Source organism: Fundulus heteroclitus, chromosome 18 (assembly GCF_011125445.2).
Source record: "Fundulus heteroclitus isolate FHET01 chromosome 18, MU-UCD_Fhet_4.1, whole genome shotgun sequence".
Lineage (NCBI taxonomy): Eukaryota > Metazoa > Chordata > Actinopteri > Cyprinodontiformes > Fundulidae > Fundulus > Fundulus heteroclitus.
This window is the reverse complement of record NC_046378.1, coordinates 8,382,760-8,407,717: the sequence shown is the minus strand read 5'-3', so window position 1 is coordinate 8,407,717 and position 24,958 is coordinate 8,382,760. Positions and strand designations below refer to the sequence as shown.

The 24,958-nt window shown below is 39.9% G+C and overlaps 1 protein-coding gene and 1 long non-coding RNA gene across 3 annotated transcripts; both read left to right on the top strand.

The window, feature by feature from the left end:
• The first annotated feature begins 283 nt into the window (after positions 1-283).
• On the top strand, positions 284-12,365 carry LOC105940356 (von Willebrand factor A domain-containing protein 5A). The gene is made up of 20 exons (XM_021308770.2): positions 284-386; positions 510-569; positions 893-1,095; positions 1,181-1,403; positions 2,723-2,889; positions 2,978-3,092; positions 3,963-4,135; positions 4,231-4,319; positions 5,453-5,597; positions 6,299-6,378; positions 6,481-6,595; positions 8,714-8,872; positions 8,969-9,117; positions 9,240-9,451; positions 9,584-9,646; positions 9,806-9,859; positions 10,005-10,034; positions 11,162-11,310; positions 11,468-11,591; positions 11,672-12,365. The coding sequence occupies exons 2-20, from the start codon at positions 527-529 to the stop codon at positions 11,749-11,751; spliced, it is 2,373 nt and encodes a 790-aa protein (XP_021164445.2). The 5' UTR covers positions 284-386; positions 510-526; the 3' UTR covers positions 11,752-12,365.
• Positions 12,366-17,644: 5,279 nt separating this feature from the next.
• Positions 17,645-19,153, top strand: LOC118566792. Of its 2 annotated transcripts, XR_004933288.1 has the most exons (5): positions 17,645-18,357; positions 18,442-18,496; positions 18,587-18,684; positions 18,778-18,896; positions 19,005-19,153. It is a non-coding gene; the product is annotated as an uncharacterized LOC118566792 (long non-coding RNA). The 2 variants fall into 2 exon arrangements; XR_004933287.1 differs by having other exon boundaries at positions 18,073-18,496; positions 19,005-19,148.
• The last annotated feature ends 5,805 nt before the right edge of the window (positions 19,154-24,958 follow it).

Sequence of the window (24,958 nt, the reverse complement as noted above, 5' to 3'; positions counted from 1 at the left end):
GTGTGTGTGTGTGTGTGTGTATGTCTGTATTTATTGCAGCACAGGAATGAGGCATCTTCTCTGATTCACGTTCACAATAACAGAACTTAACTTTTTTCTGCCACATACAATATGGCGGTGACGTTGACGTGCGAACCTGCGTCCTATGACGCGTCTACGTATATATGTCTGTGGGTTCAATGTGAAAACGGAACCTGGTCGACAACACCCCGCCCCCCTCTGCCGTGCAATGTGTAAAACCGAGCGCTCACAAGAGGCGTGGCCGCGACGCCATGTGAGACTAGTCCGGAGTAAATAACAGACCAGAAGGATTCACAGGACTAGTTTCTTCACAGGAACTGATCGGCGCTCTCTACTGAACTCAGCCACTCTCTGGTGAAGTTTAGGTTTGTTTTGAGTTAACCAAATCAATAATTTTAGCCTTTTTCAATTATGTACAATATTTCAGTTTGGAATCGGGGTTTTGTAATTGTTGCTTTTTCAATAAACTGTCTTCCTAACTAACTCAGACTAGGAAGGATCAAGAATGTCAAACTTCTTTGGTCTGCTGACTCCTGAAAAAGATCCAGGTAAAGTGCTGACGCTTCCTTGATATATTATTATTATTATTATTATTAGTAGTAGTAGTAGTAGTAGTAGTAGTAGTAGTAGTAGTAGATTTATAGGTAGTTCCTGCCCAGATACAACTGGATGGATTTAATGTTAGATTATAAATGTAGGACCAAATTAATTCTTGTCTGATTGTATTTTTTTGATGGTGCATGCCTAACTATTAAATCTGAGATTTAGGTTGACATAATGTTCAAGTGGGAATTGTGTTTTTGTCAGCAGCCCTAAATAAGTTCTGGTCATCTTAATAGCCTTTTAATAACAGCCAGGTCTTCTTTCTAAGTTCCTCTGAGGAGCATTGAAGTTCAGCTGGAGGTGAAGGACCATGTGGCTACAGTGGTCTCCACTCTGAACTACGAGAACAAGGAGGACAAACCACTAGAGGCTGTTTTTGTCTTCCCTCTGCCTGGAGATGCTGCTGTGTGTCATTTCAGTGCTCAGATTGGACAGACACACATTGTAGCTGAGGTGAAGGAGAAACAGCAGGTGAGCTGGACACAGAGACGTCCTCTCTATGAAGGAGGTGAAACAGTAAAGTGGACATTGCTGACATGTTTCATGTGGACTGCAGGCTCTGGAGGAGTATGACGATGCTCTGAGCTCCGGTCAGCAGGCCTTCCTGTTGAAGGAGAGTGACCAGAGTCCAGATATCTTCTCTCTGAGTGTGGGCAGCCTGCCTCCAGGAGAGAGCGCCTCCATCAGGCTGGAGTACGTCACTGAGCTGGCTGTACAGGCTGATGACGGGCTGAGGTTCTGTCTGCCTGCTGTGCTCAACCCTCGGTACCAGCCTCGGGGTGAGAAAACAGTTGAAAAAAATAAATAAATTGATGTTTAGTAAAATATAGAAAGCTTCCAACCTTCAGACAGTTGCTTTTGAGGTGAACAAAGAGAAAGGGGTGCAGCTGCTGCTATAAAAGACAGTGCCAAGTCTATCACTCCAGTAGAAAATGTTACATCATGAGTTCCTGTCACTTTATTTCAGGAATAATGATGGATCGTTTCCAGTCATGCAGTAAATTCTAACTGTGTTTACAGAATGTTCCCCCTTAACAACACCGTTGGGGCATGTTTGTGGGATTTTTTTTTTTTTTTTAGCTAAGTTTGGGGCCATAATGTAGTTGGAGTTTCCCCAACACACAACGCTCAGTGGTATTACGTAACACATCCCAGTCATTTCCTGTTACTGCAGAATGGCTCTTAACAGATTTAGCAAATGTGGAATATTTGCAGGACACAGTGTAACAAAGCTGAGGCAGGTTAGTCAATTTGTTCTTCTGTTCAAGATAGATATGCAGCATTGGAAGAATAAAGCTTGTTTAGTTTGAGGCTGTGAGCTAGAAGGGGTTCTCTGTAGTTTAACATGCAAAGCTACCTAACCAACGCTTTGACCTTGTTTAACTTGTCAGCCTGCAATAACCTGGTGACATAAGTGTACACAACTTTAAACGAATAGCCTATTCAAGCACATTTGATTAAAAAAACTTAATTCCGTCACTTTTGGGAGGTGTCTGGCATACCACACCATAACAGATCAGACCAATTTTTTTCAACCCTATTCTTGGCAAAGGATACACAAATTGTTGTCTCAAGTAGAACACAACAATAAACTCCCACAACTCCTTTGGTGTTAAAGGCCATGTCTTGGCAGTCTACCAGACCAGTCATGGGCTTTTAGTGATTTTGGAGAAATGGCCAGTTTCCGTAAAACTCTTCACTAAGACGGGTGTTTTCACTGTCCCATGGTGTGTGTGTGTAGGTGTGTGTGTGTCTATATATGGATGGATGGATGGATGGATGAACGGATATGCTGTTTTGTCCTGTCCTTCCTCTGACTGACTGACCTTTGTATAGTAAGATGCATTTGATCCTTTGACTGATTGCTGACATGTGCTCAAAACATGTATGAAACAAAATTTTTCGATCAGACTGTATTAACTTATGTAACCAGGTTGTTACAGCATTCTTACTTTCCTTCCTTTTAAATAAATTTTTATAAGATTTAAACGTTTTGCCGCTGAACTGTACAGGATGTATTTGACATCAAAGGTGGCTGAAGTTTTGCAAATGGTATTAAAATACTCTGCATGTCTTTTGTCTCTCATGATGTTTCCAGGTAGTGAAGGTGCCAGTGTCCAGGTGACCTCAGTTCCAGCCTCTCTGGTGCCCTACAGTCTGTCCTTCTCTGCCCGAGTGTCCTCTCCTCGTCCAATCTCTAAAGTAGAGTCCAACTGTTCCCTGGAGCCTCTTCAGTACCTCAACGCTGATCAAACTCAGGCCACGGTGAGTAGAGAGCTGATGGTACTATTGGGTGTGTGGTATTAACAAGAGTAATAACATTCTGTCTATTGTTTGTATTTTTGGTCTGTAGGTTAAGTTGGCTGCAGGACACAAGTTTGACAGAGACGTTGAACTGCTGATTTATTACAAAGATGCCCACCAGCCCACTGCTGTGGTGGAGGCAGGACAGGCCTCTGCCAAACCTGGTGAGTAGAAAAATGCTAATTTCATGTTTATGTTGTTGATGTTATCCTATTTAAAAGATTAGGATGTTTTATCCCTTTAAAAACCACTGTGAAGTTTTTTTGGTGTAAATTATTTTTTTTTACCAGTCAGCCATCTATTCATTTAACATTTTGGAGAAATAAAAGCACATGAAGCAAGACCGTTTGTATTACAATATTTGTTGTTGTGAAATCCTTCACAGATGTGCCCATAGTTAAAATGCCCAAATTAATCAACAGTCCTTTCTGTTCGCTGATCTATAAAGGTGGTAGAACACCGTTGTACGGCAATCATCAACCTCCACTGAGCCCTGTGAAACATCACTAATGCTACTACCATTGGCATTACAGATAAAACATTTTTAACTCAAGGCCCTCTTCCTAGAAACTCAAAGGAAGTTGTAAAGTGGGCGTCTCCACATGGATAATGAGTCCTAGAAAGTCAATGGCTCCATCAAAGCATATTAATTAAAGAAAACAGTGGCAAGGGGACAGCCCACATCTGGTTCAGGTGTTTGGAACGGATTCACCGAAATCAGACATTACTAAAAGAACACACAAAAAACCCCAATAAATATTAAAGTGAGGAAGAACCAAACTAAAGCTTCAGCTATCTTCAAGCATTGAACATGCATGTTAGAGCGCTTAAAAACTCCAAGTAAGCAAAATCAACATAATTCCAACTATTATTGCTAATGTGACAGGGAGAGGTAATTGTGATGGTATTTTTCAAAGTGCTTCCTTATTCCATGTTATTGACTAGCTTTATAAGACGAAGCTTTATAACATGACAGCAGTATTTGATTGAACAGCAGACATCTGATGCTACCTGGCGTCCGTCCTTTGTTCCAGGCACTCTGATGGGCGATCCAGTGGTAATGGTGAGCCTGTATCCTGAATTTCCAGAATCTGTCACGTCTAAACTCACCTCATGTGGAGAGTTTGTGTTCTTATTGGATCGATCAGGGAGCATGGATTTACCCATGTATTGTGGAAGTAATCAGAGTCGTATTGCCAGTGCCAGGGTAATTATCATCATCATATCATCATATAATTATTTTATTAATTATGGCGCCGCGGCCATGTCTTGGCATTTACTTTCATTTCCTTTTCCTTTCAGGATACTCTGCTGCTGCTGTTGAAGAGTTTACCGACGGGCTGTTATTTTAACATTTATAGTTTTGGAGACAGTTATGAGCACGTCTTCCCGTAAGCTTGGACAGGGCAAACAGCGCCATCTACTGTTACTGGCTGCCTAGTAAACATTTGCCAAAAGCCTTAAGACAAACAAATCTCTCCTTTAATTGAAGTAAATGTATTAAGTTGGGAGATTCCATATAAAGGAATATTTTTTTTTTAACAAATTCCATTAAGTGTCTCATAGATGAGACACTTAATGGCATCCTTGGAGTTAATAATCTTCACAACCCCCTTCTACAACTAGGATGTAGTTTTCACTTGCAACATTTTTCAAGGTTGAAGCATAAATAGAAAGGGATCTTTAAATATTCTTTTTTGCATAATTTGTCTAAATTACCCTGAATCCTTCTTTATCTCTTTAAAATCGTATCCCTGCGCCTCGCCACCACAATATTTTTAGGGTTTAAGTCTGGGGACTCTTTTTTTAGTGTACCTTTACGTTCTTGACTGCCATATGGTTTACACCTTTACACCTTCTGAAATAACCAGCAATGACCCATTTCCAGGTGTTCGACACGTGCCACCATAGAGTTTTTAATGTCAAAATGTCTCTGAGAGTTCATGATGCCAGGCACTTTACCATGGTCGTTGGGCATTTGAAACAGGCAAAACCTCCACCATACTAAACAGTGAACATGAGGGCCTTTTCCACATATTGGTTCTATGTTTTATGCAAGAGCCACATTGGTTGTTTGTTGCAGAGAAGCTTTTTCTTTACAAAATGTTTTTAATGAGACTTTGGGACCCTATGTGCCATATATATTTTCTAATCTCCCTTCTGTTTGCATAGTTCTGTCATCCAATCAGTGGCCCTTTTTCTTAAAAAAATAAAATAGACATTTAAAAAAAAGACATCAGTGACATTTATTTAAATGGGATCATTAGATGATCAAGATTGATAATTTTGTTAAATTAAATATTCCTTTATGTGGCCTTTGAATAAATGTACTGACTTTGAAGGTTGGATTTTCCTGTTGTTGGATTATGAAAGATAATTATTTAAAGATTAGTTTTTTAAAGGCTTTACACGTATCTCTACCAGAAGGACCAATAGGTGCAGGGAGTTTTATATGCTCACTTGTGCATGTTCTGATTCAATCACTCCGTGGACTTACAGTAAGTGTGCACCGTTTCTCCAACAGTAAGAGTGTAAAGTACGGCCAGAAGAACCTGAATCGGGCTTCAAAAAAAGTGGAGGAGATGAGCGCTGACCTGGGAGGAACAGAGATCCTGGAGTCCCTGCAGCATATTTACAGACAGCCCTGTATTCCCAAAAATCCCAGACAAGTAATGTAAACACACACACACACACACACACACACACACACTAAGATGCTAAGATGCTAAAGGGAAGCTAAAAGTGGAGAAATATGATCCCTCTTGTTGATTTTCATCAGAACTCTTGCTGCTGCATTTTGGATCAGCTGAAGTCATTGAACTGCATTTTGTGGACTTCCTGATAGTAAAGAATTACAATAGTCCAGCCTTGAAGTAACAAATGCATGGACTAGTTTTTCAGCATCACCCCTGGACAGAATGTTTCTAATGTTGGCGATATTCCTGAGGTGAAAAAAGGAGACTCTGGAAACCTGTTTAATATGGGATTTAAATGACATGTCTTGGTAAAAAATAACACCAAGATTTTTTACTTTATTACCAGAGGTTAATTTAATGCCATTAAGAAGTTTGTTTTTTAAAGACTCTGGTCCAAAGATACCAACTCCTGTCTTGTCAAAATTTAAAACCAGTAAATTTAAAGTCATTAAAAAAAACAATATCATTTTGTTGAATAATAAATAGGGTTTAAATCTGTTAAGTGAAATAGTGAAACCATAATATAACTTCCTGTTACTATGCATATTCTGCCCTTTACTGCCTTAACCATCGGTAAGAGAAAGTTTTAATATGTGACACTCACTTTAATCCGCCTTGTTTATTCAAACATTCAATTTGCAATGTTGCTGTTTTTTTTTTTTTCATCTGTTCAGCTGTTCATCTTTACTGATGGCGAGGTGTGTAACATCAAAACTATTCTGGATGAGGTGAAGAAAAACTCTGAATTTCACAGGTAATAGAGCCTCACAGCTGAAATCCGCCCAGAGCTCTGAAGCATTTCATGCACTGGTTGAAATTAGACAGTGTAAAGAATGCGTGCCTGCCTTTATTCTAGGTGTTTCACCTTTGGGATTGGAGAAGGTGCCAGCTCTGAACTCATCTATGGGATGGCGAGAGAGGGAGGAGGACACGCTCAGTTCATCATAGAGAATGAAAGGATGCAACCAAAAGTGAGATGTACCATGTCAATTATAGAAAGCATGTTTTGTTTTTAACCTTAAACAATTGCATTAGGAATCATTTATTGTCATTGGTGTGTTTGTTGCTACTTCTTTTGACCTATTTATACACATCAAGAAATACAGAACACAGAAAAATGGACAGCCTAAGCTAGTTTGAATGCCGGTGTTTAGCTAAGCTTTTGGTAACATAGGAACTATAATGACTTGCAACTTTTCAAATGCAAATCCAAAGCATGAATAAAGACATCAGTCATAAAAAAACCAAGACTATTTCCTCGGGGTCGTCTCTCCTCTTTCCTCAGGGGGGGGTTGTAGATTTCCTGTGAAGGCCCCTCTCGGGCGCACTGCTTTGGGGGCCCCTTTGGGAGTCCGGGGTTATGGGTCCCCTGACCCCTGCCTCTGTGCTCGGGGAAGGTGGGTCTTCGGTTCTCCACAATCACTATCAAGCCATTTCCTTCTGGATAATTTTCACCTAAACTAGAGCACTCTCACAATCTCCCACAGGTGCTGGGTCCCAGGTATTAAATGTTCACTTATATACAGAAAGGCTATAATTTATTTACTTTCTTTTACTTTTTTTTTTTTTTTAGGTATCACATTACACATGTCAGCTTAAATAATAATACATATGATTTAGCAATGGTATCAAGGTGTTACTCGATTGTATCTGTTGCTTTATGTCTGTTGGTTGTGCTGTTCTTTTTGTGTCTCTTTCCAGGTGATGGAGCAGACAGAGGAAGTTTTATCATTCTCTTCCTTTTATCTCTTCTTTCTTTCACCTCTTCTTTCTCTTTTTTTTTCTCTTCTTGTTTTTCTTTTACTCTCCTACTTTCCCATTGTAGTGTCCATATAATTTGAAATTCTCCCTGCAGGAATCACAATAAAGCTATTTATACGCACAAATCAAGCGGAGCATTATGGCGAAAGCTGTTTGCTCCACTTGTGAAAGTAAAATCTGTCGAGCTCTATTTGGCATTAAGATACCAATTTTTATTGCCACATTGCTAGACAGGACACTGGGGAAAAAAAAAAAAAAAAAAAAAAAAAAAACAAGACTATAAGAGAAATGAAAACGAAAACACAGCGGCATCAATGCCAATAATACATTGGAGGCAATCATCAATGACTACATACCTGATCCTTCTTTGGAAAGTGCTTGAGTTTGAATCTAAAGCAAAGTCTTTGTTCTGTCGGTGTGGTGTACCCTGTCAGAATAGCATGCTGGTAGTTGATTTTTATATCTCCGTCTGGCAGTGTGGATTCTTTTATCGGAACAGCATACCAGTGTTTGTCAAGCGGTATGCTGATGGTTCTTGTTTCTTAGAAATACCACGGGTATGCTGATTTCACAGAAAATTAAACAATTTTACAGCTCCACTTGCTAAAACAATTATTGAAAACAGTGTACATATCATACAAGGCATGTAATTAGCTAATGTGTAATTAATTCGCAGTATAATACATAAAAACCATTCGTAGTCTTGGTATGCTGAAATTACAGCGCATGTGCAATAACATAGGATAGGCCATTGTGATGGGTTTGGTGCCGTTTGAACACCGGTTGTTGGGTTTTAATTCCACAGGTAATGATTTCCACGTGGTGAAACCCTCATATGGAAAATAACATGTTCCCTTGAATGGTTATATGAGTTACTTAGTGAACCAGTAGTTTTCAGGGGAACCAAAAATGGCAGTAAGACCTTGAGCAGTCTTACAATCTGAGCATTTAACAACAAGTTGGAGGTCTGATGTATTGAAGTGTTAGAGTTTGTCACATTCAGTTACTTAACATTAAAGGGCTGTGATGTAATAGGCAGTAATTTAAATGAGAAACTCAAATGAATGCATGGAAGTGTGTGCTGCATTAAAATGTCGACAATTTCTACTTAGTCTAAAAGGTTTAACACTGTGCTTGGTTGTAAAATTTTGAATGAAAATCCAGGACGCCGCCGACATTTATTTACTGGTTTGACTTGACTAAAAAGCAAAGTGGTCAATAACTGAGCCTCTCTGGTTGCCTGAATACATTTTTCAACATGATCATTCCTCGCCAGATTGTTCACAATGTCCTTCAGGTATTGTAACCACTGTTAAATCTCTTCTCAGGTGATGCAGTCACTGAGATTCGCTATGCAGCCTCTCGTCGCTGACATCTCATTGTCGTGGGATTTACCCGAGGGATTGTCCGCCATCGTCCTTTCTCCACCACTCAAAGCACTTTTCCAGGGTCAGAGGTCGGTGATTCATGCCCAGCTCACAGGAGAGGTAAGGAGTAGCACAGATCAGCACAAGGAGGTTGGCTGTAAATGTTCTTTTCATCGAATATAAAAAAACGGGGCTTTTTCTGCTGTGCCGTCTCAGTGTTCCGAAGCCTCGGATGCGTGTCTGACGGTGAGCTTCGCTGTAGGGGGGCATCCCTGTCAGAACCAGCTGCGCTTCACTCTACGGCCTGCAGAGGTCACCGCGTCTGATGCGAGCGCTGATCAGAAAGGGGAGGTGCCATTGACCTGGTAGTGTGTTCACCACAGTGAAATAATCTTTAAGTTGAAGTAAACGATGAATGTTTTTGGTGAAAACGATCGTGATGGGGGATTTATTTTTATTTCTGTGCATTTCTTTTGTTTCTCTGCAGCTTCACCATACACAGGCTGGTTGCACGCTCGCTCATCCGCTCCATGGATCGGGAGCTTTTGGAGTCAAGGGAAGCTGAAGGCATAAAGAAGGTGGTGGAGATGAGTGTCCAGTCTGGAGTCAGCAGCATCTTCACTGCCTTCCTCGTTGTCTACAAAAGCAACGGCAAACCTGTGCAAGGACCGGCGATCTACATGGAGAATCCGACAGGCAGTGAGTGGTTTGCACGTGGTTGAATGTGAAAACAACCCTTTTTTTTTCCTTTTATTGTGTGTTGGAAATGTCATTCTGACCAGTTGAATGGTTCTTCATTAACAAACACCTCGTTATGGTTTTCTTGCACAGTGCCAGTGCTTCGTGGAGGTTTGTTAGATCTGATGTTTGATGATTCATGGGGCGAAACAAACAGTACGTAATCAAATTTGAACCTTTTTTCATTTTCTCTTTAATTTTACACAAACTTCTGTTGGCTGAGCATCTGGCAATATTAACGCCAGAGAAAAGTCTTTTTAACGATCTTTGATAAAACATGAACATTGAGCTGTAAATGATCTCTTCTCGCTTCAGTTTTCAGACGCATTTGGTCTTCTGTGAGAAAAAGAACATCAGCTAGTAAGCACGGTAAGCTAGTAATCCTGGCATCTCTACTTTCTATGGAGAATAGCATCTATAGGGTAAGATTTTGGTCTGCACAGTGCACCATCTGGCTCCTAGGAATTAGTTGTGGCGCTGTTTGATTCCACTGTTTAATTTTTTTCATCTTCAGGAAAATCTTTGAAAAAGAAACTCTTTCCAGGTAAGCAGCATTTTCTCTTTAGCTCCTGATGTGTAGAAAGATGCAATGTTTCTTTCACTGAGACACAGGATTTAGTTTCAGCTGACAAGAGCCCACCTAGAGTCTGCTGTTTTTAAAAGCTGCAGGTAAAGGTTTGGTCCAAACGGGACTTTCTGGACCAGGAAAAAGTTTAGATGTTTCTTAATGCTTTGATGATCTGTATTGTTACAGCTTTCAAACGAAAGCCACAACATTTGTGGGATAATGCTCAGACATTCCTTTTAATTCCTTCTAATTGGCCAAAAAGGGTTCATAAATGAAATGCATTGCATTATTATTTTTGTGTTATTTATATTATCATATTATCAACATATCATTTGGATCTTTTAGCTAGCTTGTGCTTATACGTATTTGTAAAACCAACCTTTTTGAAGGAATCACCTGGAAGGCTTTTTCAGCACTTTTGAAGGGGTTCCCACCAACCATGTTTGATGCCCCTTATATTTTTGACACACCTTATAAAAATGACTATAAGGCCATAAAATAAACGTGTATTTTTTGTAGTATAATCTGACACAGAAACATTAAGAAATGTCCATTCATATTGTGGGGGCGGGGGGTATAATTGTTGTTCACATTGGCCATAAGGATAGACGAAAAATCCTATTTGTTTTGCCACCATGCATAGAGACTATATAGAAATATTTTAATGATTAAGATAATAATTGTTTGTTTCTCTAGTTTTATTTATCTAAACTTATATTTAGATGAAGAGAGTGAAAGTGCAAACCTAATTATCTTCTTTACATCCATTTTCTATGAAAATGCTTCAAGGACAATCCAATTGAGACCCGAGAGCATAAAATTAATAGGGAGCAAACAAGAATTTTTGTTTTCAATGAAACATACATACTTGATGTTGTAACATCCATTTACAACTATTTTAATTGCATCCCAGTCAGCTGCAGGATGTATCCTGCTAAATAAAGCATCAGTTGAGTTCATTTCTAGCTCTTTGTTGTCTTTTTCTCTTTGCAGTCTGTAAAATACGTACTTTTTTCCCCCTTTTGTACAAACATGTTTAAAGTGCCATGTTTTTGTGTTTCAACTTTTGATACTCTCTTCAAACATGTCTTCTTGTGGCAAAGGACGCTCGGAGCCCAGAACGCCAGCCAGGGATCCACTGCTGGAGCTTGTTTCTCTGCAGGACGCCTGTGGCTGCTGGCGGCTTGATCCAAGTCTGGCTGCTGCTCTGGGAAAAAACACAGAGGAGTTAAAAACAACAAAGCCCGCGTTGGTGGGTTGGCATCCCGTGAAACGTGAACTATATTTAGGCACCTGGGTGGGGGGGGGGGGGGGGTTACCACATAAAATAAACATAAAATCACAGAAAACACAGAGACAGCACATTCAGTTAACTTTTATTTTATTTTCCAACTCTTTTGGTGAACTAGGCCAAAAAGAAAGTGTGGGCCACCATCTTGGCTCTAATCTGGCTTCATGCGTTTCAAGTAGAGGCAAAGAATGAATGGGAGCTTCTGGCACAGAAGGCTGCATTAAGACTCAAAGCTAAAAAAGGTAATACACACTTTTTTTTCTGGCTGCGTGCATTTATGTTTGACTTTGTTAAGACCCTGACCTATGCTTATTTTTCTCAGCTGTCTGCGTAAGAGAGTGTGTGGAAGCTGGAAACGTCCTGTTGGGTTGTAATGTGCAGACTGAGGCTCTGGGACTCTGAAGTTGCTTCTGCTTCAGGATTGGTTCACCAGATCTTTGTTATCTCCAAGGATTAACTGCACCTTTCACGCTAAAAGTTTGGATTTATGTGGTTTCATTCAAAAAATACTTATACCTCTTTAACTCAGTCAATAGTTAGCTAAAAAACATGATGTATGAAAATCCATGATTCATGTAAAAAAAAAAATGCTTATTTTTGGTTATAATTACGTGGCTGCAAAGGTCTAATTTATCAATTAGGAAACAAAATTCTAAACATTATTTCGTTTTTTTTTATAATAGCATCTAAAACAAGGTCCATTTGAAGCTAATTTTATATATTTTTATACTGTACTGTTTTTGTGCATATTTTTATAAGAACAAAATGTTTTCCATTTTGATTTGATACATTATGCTCAACAGGGATCGCCACAGATTTAAGATCAATTCTAAGTTTAAAGCTCATGGATAATAGCTGCGTGGCTCTGTGCCTCATTCCTGCTCTAACTTTATTATTTCCTATTCACTGTGAAGATTATGAGCCGTTTATCTGTACAGAGCTTTTGTGGCAGTTTTATATTATATTATATTTATATTGCCAAAGTTAAGTTTCTAATAAAAATATTTCAAGTCAAACATTTTGTTTTATAGAACATCAGCGTTTTGCAACAAGTCCGTGTTTATAATGCCGACTCGGACTCTAACTTCTGGTCAGGTCACTCTTCCGTGCTGGATATCAACTTTGACTGATGGCAACTTGTTCTTGCCTAATTGGAGCTTAGAGTTGATCACAGTTTTGCTGGCTTCTGTTTATCCATCTGTTTTTGAAGAACCTACCACAGGCTTCCTCAATGTGCATGAAAATACTGTCACCTGCTTTCAGCGTTGAGCAAGCTCTGCACTGGTGGCAGCAGAGTTATGCACTGCACTATGGAAGGCTGAATCGACACTTGCAAGTCGCATTTAATTTCCCTTTGGGATAAATAAGGTAGCTTTGAATGGAATCAAATTGAATTGAACTGAATGTGAATATCTTGAAGTCTTTTTTCGTCTGGCAATCAGAAGGTTGTGGGTTTGTTTCCAGCTTCCTCTTGCCACACGTCAATGTGCCCCTGGGCAAGGCGCTTTAACCCCAAGTTGCCTACCGAGCTCTGTCTCAGTGTATGAATGTGTGTGCGTTAGTGAGAGCGAATGGGTGATTGTGGTTATAGTGTACAGCGCTTTGAGCGGTTAGTATTACTGGAAAAGCGCTATATAAGTTCAAACCATTTACCATTTTACCATTCTTTGCTGCAACTGAACCTCTCACCTTGAAGTTCATGATGATAAAAAAAAAAACAGTTATTTCAGGTCCGATATTCAGCATTTCCAGCATGAGACGTCGTGTTTATGCAAAACAATGGTGGCTGTGGAGCTTTCTTTGGAGGAGACCATTTATAACTCCAGAAGAAAATAATTTGCAGATTGCTGCATCCTAAATGCACAAAGCAGCGTTATTGCTGATTTTTTTTTTTTTTTTTTACTTCCAGCAGCTGTTAGACTTTACAACCATCAGGGCTTTGAAACAAACTCGATGAGTGTTTACATCCCTGCTGTTTTTGTGCAGTTTCTTAGTTTCTTGTAAATAGTCTGTTGGTGTTTTTCATGCATAAAGATACAACTCTCACATTTCCCAAAACCACCATGCTCAGTTGCACACTAATTTAATTTCTTGAGTATGTTTTCTTTTCTAATGTTTCTTATATATCACCTCTTTGCTGCTGGTAAACCTGAATTTCCCCACTGAGGGATAATAAAGGATCTTTCTTTTCTGTTTGAAGAGTACTTCCTCTTTTATATCTGTTTGTTTCATCATTTAGATAAAGAAAATTAAACTGGCTTTATTATCTGGCATCTGGTTCAATTGGAATGAAGTTAGCTCATCATTTGGTGCCAGGTAAAAACGTTGAATATTAGTTTTTTTGTTATCAAGTTAATATCTCAAGCTAATGAATCTCTGTGCAAGGAGTTAATGTTTGAAAATTGCCCAAACCTTAGGCTGGGCCTGTAGTTCAAGCCTCAAACTGTAAGTACTGACCTATTAATATCTTGTGTGGGTATAGTCTCCTATGCATGGGTCAACAGAACTGCACATCTGAGTTCATCTTGGCTCACCTGTGTGCGCGCTTTAATTTTTTTTGGGCTCATTGGTTAGTATTTTCAATATAGCAACAATAAAATTAAAAAAGATCCTCTGCTTTTTTAAAACAAAAACTAAATTAATACATGTAAAAATTCTTATATAAGCCGTTTTCTTTGAAGCAGGGCTGTCTGCCATGTCTTTGTATTTCTAAACTGCTGTGGCTCTTGAAATAAGGAGCAGCGTGCGGCAGCTTCTGTTCTCTTGGTACTTTTTCTCAGATTTTTTTTCTTTGAAATCTTGACTTTGAACCACATTTTTTCTACAACGGAACAAGAGTCAGAGACATCAGAAACACGGTACAATGTATCACATGCAAGAACATTTACCAAACTCCCTCTGTGTGGCTTTTAGACGACACATCCCAAAATTGTAAATTGAGTGACAAGAGCATTAGATTCACTAATTATCTTTTGACTTGGGGCAGTTTTACAGAGAAATCCTAATCCTGTCAGTGTTTTCTTTTTTTAAAATCAATGTTCAGGAACTGAAAGTAATTACAGTATTAATTAAGTCTAAAAAACTGTCACTAGAGTAAATTTAAAGATAATATGTTGAGAGTGTTTTCTGTCCAGGAATACATGTTTGGTTATGTTGCACCTAGAAAAGCCCCTCTTGTTCCTCTACTGCATATTGTGTGCATGACAAATCACTTTAATCCTTATTTGAATAAAACTGAACAGTTCATTCTAATTCAGCTTTATGAAAATATGAGTTCTTAAGGCAGCTGTACTTCAGCTGTTCCCCCACTAGAGGGCGACTCTGGGCAAACTGGTTATTGTTTTCTACATGCAGTAAAAAAGAAATGAGAATAATTTAGAATCGTCTTCATCTCTTTCATTGGTTTTCATTATAATTTTAGAGGTTTAGACAGTGACCATCAGCACGCGGTTCATCAGTTTCACGTGAAGAAGTGTTAAAGACAACTTTTTGACGTTTTCCTTTGCATTAATCGGTGGTAACACGTGTGTTTGTGACTCTGAGTAGGAGAATGAATCTGTCTCTAGCATGAAGCTCTTTGAGTGATTGGTGTGACTTGAAATGCAAAAATGCAGCCCATTTACCATTTACGGTAAACTTATAAAGTCCTGCCTCGCTCAAAGCAAGCCCCAGCTCCGCCCACGCGTTTCTTGTTTATGCGTAAATTCAACACATCTTGCAGGTGACGCCATCTCTTACTTTCTGCAAACTTACAACCTATACCAGAGACATTAGTTTTCGGTCTAGCCAAAAAAAAAATGGATGAGCCAAATAATTATAGGTAAAAGTACATTTATTTGTTAAAATTTGCACTTTGTAAGTTTACAGAAGATACAGGCCGAGGGGGAGGAGAAGACCTCTGGTCACTTGAACAGAGAAAGTCTTTTCTGGATGTTAACATCCTTATATTGACGGAGGAAAAAATAATTAGGACTAGGACCCAAACATGAGATGATTTACAGCCGCAAACTAGGCGAAGTAACTTCTGGATCATTTCAACTGCAGTAGCCTGTCAAAGTTTTTATTTCCGTTTCTGAACGCAAATCACTCAGAAACAGCCACCGTCGCATCATCGATCTAGATGCCCAGGACACACGAAACCATTTTTTATGAATGGAAAACTTCTATTATTTTTTTCCCCTTTTATTAAACACAATATAGTTAACAGTTAAAAAGGGGCAAATACGGTTGCAGCGGTTGTTAAGCTGCGTCTTTACGCATGATCCTGCAGCTGAGTTCTCCTCTGATCTGCTCCTGCTCTTGTAGATTGTTACAGTTCATGTTGTCACCTTTCACAGCGACACGTTTGACACCCCATCTCCATCCTGAGCACATTATTTCCCCTGTATTTGAACAGGGCACATCTATCTGTCTATACCTCGCATTCCGAATGATAACCGGTTGAGGGGCTGAGGGGGCGGAAACAATTCTTTTTAGTTCTGCGTTGGGCTCAAGGGGTAAACACGCTGGGGAAAATTCATAAATGCGGACTGTAAAGCGCTCTCTTTTTTTTTTTAGAGAAAGATGAATGAGGGGTCTGTGCTGAAGCTCCCAATGTAACAAGACCCTGAAAATGCCCCTTAAAAGTACACACCGACATTACCGTGTGACTAAATTGGATATGTGCGCCTGAATGCAGCCCCACAATGCGCCTCCCCCAAAAAGAATCGGCCAGTCTTCTGTTTCATGCCCCCTCGAGAGGAATGTTTAGTACGGCACACATCGTGACAACATCAACACCACCTTCACATGCTGACGCACTGCATGAAAAGTGAGATTTTCGTCACTATGCGGCACTGTAGATTGTCGTGGAAGTTCAGGTTAACGGCTGTTCACGGCAATTTGCAGGCAACACCGAAAACTGCCGTGAATTGTCAGAAATTGACGTGGGCCTACCTTGGGAGTTGTCCCCCCATGACCCCCCTCCTCCTAATTCTAGGGGAGGCTTTAACATGTAAATGAAAATGCTGTGAGCTAAACAAATGTAAATCAGGGTTGCAGGGGGAGTTTTACCCCAAGTGACATTTCTCTAAAAGGTAAGAAAATCTCTGGTACAAATAGATCAGGCTCTATATAACCTAAATATAGACTCTTACATTTTACCTTGAATTGATTTATTTAATTAAAGTATGCTAGATTACTGTGTATGCCATTAGCAATGGCAAATGTTATGTAAAAAAAATACACAAAATAATTTATTTCAAAAATTTGTTTTAATCAGAATCAGTTGGTAAAATGTGAATCAGAATCAGCAAGGTAAAATGTGCATTCCATGCAAACATTAGAATCAGAATGAGAGGTCTGCAGAGATCACAGTCTCCTAGAGCTCAACTACTGTGCATAGTGGCATGACTACAGTGACCTTTTTTTTGGTCTTACTTAAATGCACAGAGGATGTATTAACTACACATCTCCCAGCAATGCGCTCAACTGGCAGAAATTATGCTGGGTATGACGTGTCTGTTCCCTGCAAGCCCCAAACTTCTATTGGCTTTCGTTCTGCTGACACCAAAACACTGTGCTTCACATAAAGCATATCAGCTGTGTCATTGCATGACAAAGTCCCAACCATTTGTCTTCCTAAAATACTGGCAAATTCTGCACCATATTCACATGTCCATGGCATATGAAGCTGTTGGCTCTGCTGAAATTGCCTCATAATCTGGACTTCAATTGTCCTATTGTTGTGATTAAACTTTCCCAGTATTCCATTAAAACGCTCAAATGAAAGCAGGGTTAACATGGGGTGCAAGTTTTGAATCGCATAAAAATGTGTATGTGTCACTAATTAGGTCAAGAATAGATTATGGGAGTGTGGTATATGGTTCAGCGGCTAAGTAGGTTAAAAAAAATTTACGTTATTCAAGCTAGAGCATTGAGAATTTGTTTAGGGGCAGTTAAATCAACTCCAGTATGTGCTTTACAAATAGAATCAGGAGAAATGCCATTATGTATCAGAAGGCAACAGATAATGGTTAATTACTGGATAAATTTAAAAGGACATGATGAAGATCATCCAGTTATGAAAGTATTAGAAAGTTGTTGGGAAAGACGAAAGGGTCAATTTAATAGTTTTGGATGGATTGGGGATGATAGAGCAAAAACATTTAATGTATATAACAAAGAATTCAGTCCAACAGTATTGTGGGCTTTGAGACCTACATGGATATGGAAATATATTAATACAGATAGATCATTATTAAATATTAAGACAAGAAATATAATAGATATCTGCCAAGAATTTTACAATCAAATACAGATTAAATATAATGATAATTTGCAAATTTATACTGATGGTTCGAAAAATCCAAAAAATGAAGCAACTAGTGTAGCTGTAGTGATTCCTGAATTAAAAATTAATATTTCAAAAAGAACATCTAATTATTTTAGTATATATGCGGTAGAATTATGTGCTATATTATTAGCTTTAGAATGGGTGGAGGATACAAATATAAATAAAATAATAATTTGTAGTGATTCATTATCTGCATTATTAAGTATAGAAAAGGGGTGTACAAAGATTTTTCGGGTTTTTTTTTTATTCTGGGATCATAAGGATTTGAAGGATATATATTAGGATCCAATAGATGGCAGTAATGCAACAACTATGGATGCAAGCTGTCGTTAAATCCTAAAGAAGAAGAAAAAGAAGAAGAAGACGACGACTTTACTGTGTTTGGATTTTACTGGTATGCCGGACAACGTCTCGCGTTCAACTCCTCTAGGACGCGATCCACAACTTTCAGCCAGTCCCCAGACTGACGAGAAGAAACTGCTGATTGCTATCAGTGGACTGTCTCGTCAGCTTACTCAACATACTGCCGACATGAATGAGAGGTTCACTCAACTGCAGAATTCGGTAAACTCCAGGTTGCTGTCCATAGAGGACAAGATGGCGGCTCTGCAGTCGAAGAACTGTGCGGGAGAGACTAACTCCAAGAAGAGAAGACGGATGCACAAAAGCTTGCGGTAAGAATATATTTGACTGCTAGCTAAGCTAAAAGTAGCCTAGCCATAACCCAAAGCTAAGGGTGTATTTTTTGTGATTTACAGTACGCCGTCTTCACAACTCGGAGACAAATTGCAGGCGCTATGAACCGGCGCAAGGGTAAGATTTAAAGAATATGCTTTCATTCTGCGATAAAAGGAAATAAATACGGATAGATACCGATCATAACTGTACATTTTGTTTTCACAGACTAAGCACGCCTCATAATGAGGCAGTTACCTCCTATCTGCTCGGAGCAATAACTGCAAGCCTCGATTTACACTATATTGATAAAGACGACATTGTGTGTAAGGGACTTGTTTTACTGTTTCTCCCTTGTTTTTAATGTTACTGTGACTTGCGTTTGGTTTTTATTCATACCACTCTCATTTGTTTTCCAGCCGCCTGTAAGACGTATTACGAGACGGTACGCAGGAGCTTCAGATATACGCAGCCAGAGAACTCAATGCGGGCGGAAGCTGCCAAGAATTCAGCTCGGAGTCGAGCGAGAAGAAAGAGGGTAAGACTTTATTTGGTGACTATTTTTCAGGTGCATTGATAGATGTGTTGTGTCCATACGCAGTGCATCCCATCGCATAATACTGATTCATTGTTTTGTTTTTTACAGCTGCAGGAATCGAGGCAGAGCGTGCTAGCTGATGAGGAAGTGGAACTCTGGATGTCCGCCACCGTCGACCTCATGTCTGACGAGGAAGATGGCGTCGTTGGCGGGGCGCCGTCATTTCGTAGGCCGGATCTCTCTGAACTCTGTGTGAAGCTGCAGTCCCGGTTAGAGGCGACGCCGAAGTACAAAGCCATGCACAGCAGGCGTCTGCACATCGGACCTCCCTCGGAAAGAACGCCGCCAGCAGTTGCCTACAACCCCGAGGAGGCGCACGGACAGTTCACGGAGTTGTAGTTTTTTGGATACGCATGTGTGGGAAGATCCTCGCGTTGTATATAGTTGTGTGTGTGTGTGTGTGTGTGTGTGTGTGTTTTAATAAAGCTCTTTCTTTGCATAAACATCTTCCTGGCAAATGTTAATTTCCTGTATAAATTCATTCATGTCCTTGAAGGTAGCCTAATGATAGTGTAGTAGCCTACATAAGATAACATGAATATACAGCATTATTTATATATATATATATATATATATATAAAGCAACCAACCAATCACGAGTGATTTTACTAGTTTGAAAATAATGGTTTCAGCCAATACTGAGTAAGAACATTCTGGCCTGCCCTGGCCACGTGTGGTTTTGCTGCCAATCAGGAGCGATTTTACTTATTTAAAAATAGTGGTTTCAGCCAATACTGAGTAGGTTATTCAAGCCAGACCTGGCCAGCCGCGCGGGTTCGCTGCATTCATATGCTAATTAGGGCCATTAGTGCAGCTGATCGCTCTCCACATACGTCAGAGTCCGGTTCCGACAATTTGTGGCACTGAAAACGGCGACAAGCACGGGTTGCAAATTGTCGTTAACTGCCGAAAATTAGGGAGATCTGCGGTAGTTTACGGGGACGAAAATCTCACTTTTCATGCAGTGACGGTTTCTCAACAAATTTGATGTTTCCAGCATTTGGCTTATTACAGTCCTTACTTTCTCTGAGCCGCTGGTTAGGGTTAGACCTAGAGACCTAGAAAGTGAAGCTTGCTGTTTTCATGTTTCGGACAAGCATAAAATTAATTTTATTCTGCTTCATTTTATTTTATTTCAGTATGATTTTTATGATGACGTTAAGTGAAACGCCTAAATAAATACTTTTTTTTTAAGTAAATCCACTTCATTGGGTGTGCCCTGATACAAAGTAGGTGGGCCTAGGCCCATCCAGGCCCACCCATAGCTACGCCCCTGGCCAATATACAGATGCCTTATTGTAGGTTGAAATGCATAAACGTTTTTGTATTTAGGCTTGCAGACCAACAGCTTGTACTGACATGAAACCCCAAATGGTACTAAAGCACCGGTTTTAGATCAACTAGATAATGGTGGTAATAGTCTATTCAGATATCTGTTAGATTCAGTTCCTGTCTAGTTAACCTATGTTCTTTATTATTTAATTTTATGCTTGCCTTTATTTGTTTTGTTCCTGTTCAGTATTTCTGTTTATTATGCATTCTTGTGATTGTTAGATTCGTTTCTTTTTTTAGTAGTTCTGTTAGTTCTGCTCTTCCTTAGGTTAGTTAGGTTTGTTCCCTCAGATCTGGCCATTCTTCCCCATTAGATCCAGTTCTCCCTCTGCTCCTGCCAGTTTTCTGCCCTCCTTTCCCTCTGTTTATTAGACTTCACTCTTCTCACCTGTGTAATTACCGCCTCCTACTACTCCCTGTCATGGTTGAGTTTTTGTTTGGCTTTGTTTTTCTGTTATTTTCATTTTTTCATCTCCTTTGGGTTAGGTTTGACTTTATTTATTGTTAGTTTTCAGTCATCAGTTATTTTCTGTCAATTTTCACTTCACCTCCTCAGCAGCCAGTCACACCTGATAATCATTTACTAGTTAATTAGCCAGACCCTTGTTCCACCTGTGAAGTGTTCTATTTAAACCTCCCTCTGTCTTCAGTTCAGCACTGGGCCGTCTTTAGTTATCCACCTCTCCTTGCCAGTCCCGCTGTAAGTCTTAGTGGTCTGCTGTTCGTTCCTGGAGAAGCTCTGCTCTTTGTCCAGGTGTCTTCTGTGATTTGCTAACCTGACTAGCCGCCATGGAGAAGTTCTGATCTGTGCCCTGGTGTTGCTACGGGGTCAGCGAGCCGAGCAACACTGATCTTTCCAGGCTACCGGTTAATATGGATTCTCGCTCCGGGCCTTCAGCTCCTGCTATCGCCTACATCCCTGACCTTCTGCAGTCCTGTACCTCCGGTCTTCATCATCCAGCATACTTCATTTAAATAAAACTCTTAAACTTTAGTCCTGTGTGCGCTTCCTGAGTTCATCGGCAAACAAAACCCTGACACTCCCGTTTCCCTTTCTATATTTATCGTCAACCCAGCCATTACCAATTGTCAGATCCTCCGTCTTCATCCATGTGTCTACTCTGCTCTGGTCTCATCATTACGGTGTTCCTGATTCCCGTTTCCTTGTCTCTCTGAAAGCCTTGTTTTATTATTTAATAAAAAGCACCGCCATACAACAGGCGACTCCCAGGCTCTTGTCTGCGCTTCGATCCAGTTCCACCAGACCTGCCATATAGTAATGATTCGCCGCCTTTTACAAAATACAGATTAATATTTCTTATGATTGGCGTTTATTCACAGATGAAATCTAGTTAATGCTGATTTATTTAAATATTAACCATAGGGAGAAAGATTCTGTATGTTGAACAATTTTTATCGAGTCCTGTCATCTTCACATGCAAAGCCTATTATAGTTTTCTGTTTAGACAAAGCCATAAACAGATTTTTGTTGTCATTAATTATTTATCCACTGAAGGTAGTCCTGGACTTGTACCTCCGGCAGTATTTTTTATTTTAATTTTTTGTCTGCTTTCAGTCCTCTTGATCTTAGATGAGTTGAAGTGGATGGATGGCCACACAGAGTCTGGTTGTGCTTCCTTTAAAAATAGATGTATTCCTTCCCACTGTGGTTACATGCTTGATCAGAAGGAGAAATTGCTGTAAAATCAATAGCTCTGCAGAACTGTCTGAGCTTTTAATTGAGTGGCATTTTACAATGAACTTTGATTGTAGAGGGTTAAAACTAAGAATAAACTGGTCCTTTTGTGTTCTGGATCTATTACAGTTTAAAGTTTCTATTTGTTGAAGCTCTTTGTTTATTCATATGCCCTGACATGACATTTGTCAGAATAATTCATTACAAAATGATCTGAACTTAACTGGGTTGAATAGCACAAAGTGAAGATGGTTTACAGGGCAGGAAGGAGGTGGTTAAAACCTAGTGCTTCGTCTCGGATGACTTTAAGTTATACTTCAATTGGAGAAGTTCCAACCTATTGTTATCATGTTTGTTTGTGAGTGGATGGGATGTAGCAAGAGATGCACAGATGGGCAGATGTTCTAACCAGCAATATTGAGAGTATTTCATTGGTCCACAGTGGTTTGCTGTGTTTTTAAGTCATGGAAACTCTAAAGGTTTAGTGCAGTGTTTTTCAACCTCATTTCAGCCACGGCACACTTTTTTTTTATGTTGAAAAGCTGCTGTGGCACACCGTCAACCAGAAAGGTACAAAATGACACTCTGTCGCCTTTACAGCAAAAGGACAATACTCTTGTTTTATACTTCGTCAGCATGAAATCTGGGGCTGTTTAGAGGAACACAAAACTATTATCCCTGCTGGAACTGAGGAAAGACACACACAAAAAGCTCTCCTTAACAGCTCTGTTTCTCGGTTTAAATTTTTTTATAGCGGGCCAGGCTTGAAAAGCTCAGCTCACACAGAAATGTTGTGGAAAATAGAAGCAACGTCAAAATAGCTTTGTTCACCAAAGTGGTTAACTCATTGGGAGCATTTAACCAAAAACTGTCCAAAGGTGGATCAGTAAACATTTGACTTAAACAACAAACCTGAAGAGAATTCACACATTTGTTGGCTCTTAGTTATTTTAACAGGATTGTTTCATGTCCCACCCTGTTGACATGAAAACAAATCGTGTTAAGGTAACGAAAGATGCTTAAATAGAGCAAACAGATGCATCAATTTTATTTTATTTTTTTAGTGTAGTTCCTTCTGCTCCTTCAGAGTCAAGTACATTTCCAACAACTGATGCTATGGGTCCCTAAACCAGTCAAGGCGTTCAGTGACAGTTGAAGAGAAATAAAATGACAAATTATCCTCAAAAGTCTTTAAATGTTTAGCTATTACAGCAGTGTTGACATCTTGCTGTTTCTCAGTGAGTGGGAACATCTCAAGGTTGGCACTTTGCACATGATGCTAGAGGAGAACCTTCAAATGAAATTCATTTATTTTATCTGTGCTTCCAAGCAGGTTTTCATTTCTGCCTCGCATTTGTGCGTTGAGCTCGTTCAGACAATGGAAATGAAAAATGACAACCTTGCGAACCACTCTTCAGCTGCAAGTAGATTTGAGTGATTCAGCCTCTCGTGTTAACCACTTTAAGTTCCTCATGCAGCTCATGCACGCGGTGCAGCACCTTGTCGGGCCTCTGTATGAAGCAATAAGGCTTTTCTTCTCCGCTCCAGTTTCCTCACACAAAGATGCAAATATTCAGTTTTTCACAAAGTTCACAATATGCACATCAATCAACGCAGAAACTAGTTCTGCTGGTAAAGTCTTCGCAACGAGGGCCCCACGGCGCAAAAAAACAGTGCGTCATACCAACTGGGAGTGGTGACCTAGTGCTCATGTGCATTTTCGAGAGGCTGCAAAGGTTGCCGGTTTGATGCTCAGTGAGCAAGACCCTGACCACAGATTGCTCCCCGTGTGCCGTTCATGGTTGGCAGCACGCTGCCCCCGAAGGGATGCGTTAAACGCAGAGACAAATGTCCTCCCTGTGAAGGGAAATATTTCATAATTATTTGATTTTTTTCCCCCTCACTCTGCTAACAAAGCCTTTGATGCACCTGACTAAGGGCGGCTCCATCACTGCAAACGCTTATCCAGTTTTCCCATGTAAGTCCTCGTCGGTCAATATATTCTGATGTGATCTGAATTTCCTCTCCTATTGTTTTAAGTCTGGCAGTGCCATGCAAAATAGGAAGTTCTCTCTTCTAGCATCTCCATCCACAAAAGGCACGTTGGCCGAGAGCTGAGAATGTCCACTAATGTCTATAAACTCATCAAGTTGCAACACAAATTTCCTAATGAGGCGTATATTTTCCAGAACACTTTTGATGTCTGCAGACATCTGACAACTGAGAGACTGAAAGTAAATCCAAGCGAAATAGAGCTTTCGCTGCTTAGCCTCGACCTCATTGTCTTTGCTTTCTTTGGGCCACCATTGGTACCAGGACCTTCATCTGTGTTCAAATTTTGTCCAGGGCCAAGTTTACAGTTTGCATTTTTCCTTTTCAAAAACCTCTCCATTACTGTCACCAGTACCTGGCTCCATCCAAAAACATCTAATTTTAGCTCCTAGCTCCTGTTCCTTAACCTTTCACAGGGTCAACAGTAAGAACTCTATCGTGGGGAGGAAAGGAGTTTCGGGCTGCTGTGCCGAATTTGGACAGCCATTAACTCCAACGTCAACACACAGTGGAAACGCTCATCATATGAATGATTCTAGTCAAATCCGGGCCTACAGCCTTCTACAAAGTGCACACTCTCTTTTCTTTGGCCATTTTTGTTAATTTCTATGAAGTGTACTGTGCTTATATGACATGTCATGCAAATTTGATTTGATTGTGGGATTTCTCATAGCTGCTTAGCACAGGTAAGAGACATTGCGAGGTTCCTAAGCTAAAAGCACCGTGAGAGGTAGCATACAGGCTCCTTTTCCTACCTCCTTCCTTACTCACTGCATATTTGGACAGCACTTATCATGGCGACCGGTGAAGCACCTCCGCTTTGGCTAAAGAGTGCTTGCCCAAAAGATATTTTCAGAGGCATTCATTATTCCAGGTGCTGGAAAAAAAATACTGGATTAATAGCAGTCATATTCAATAAATT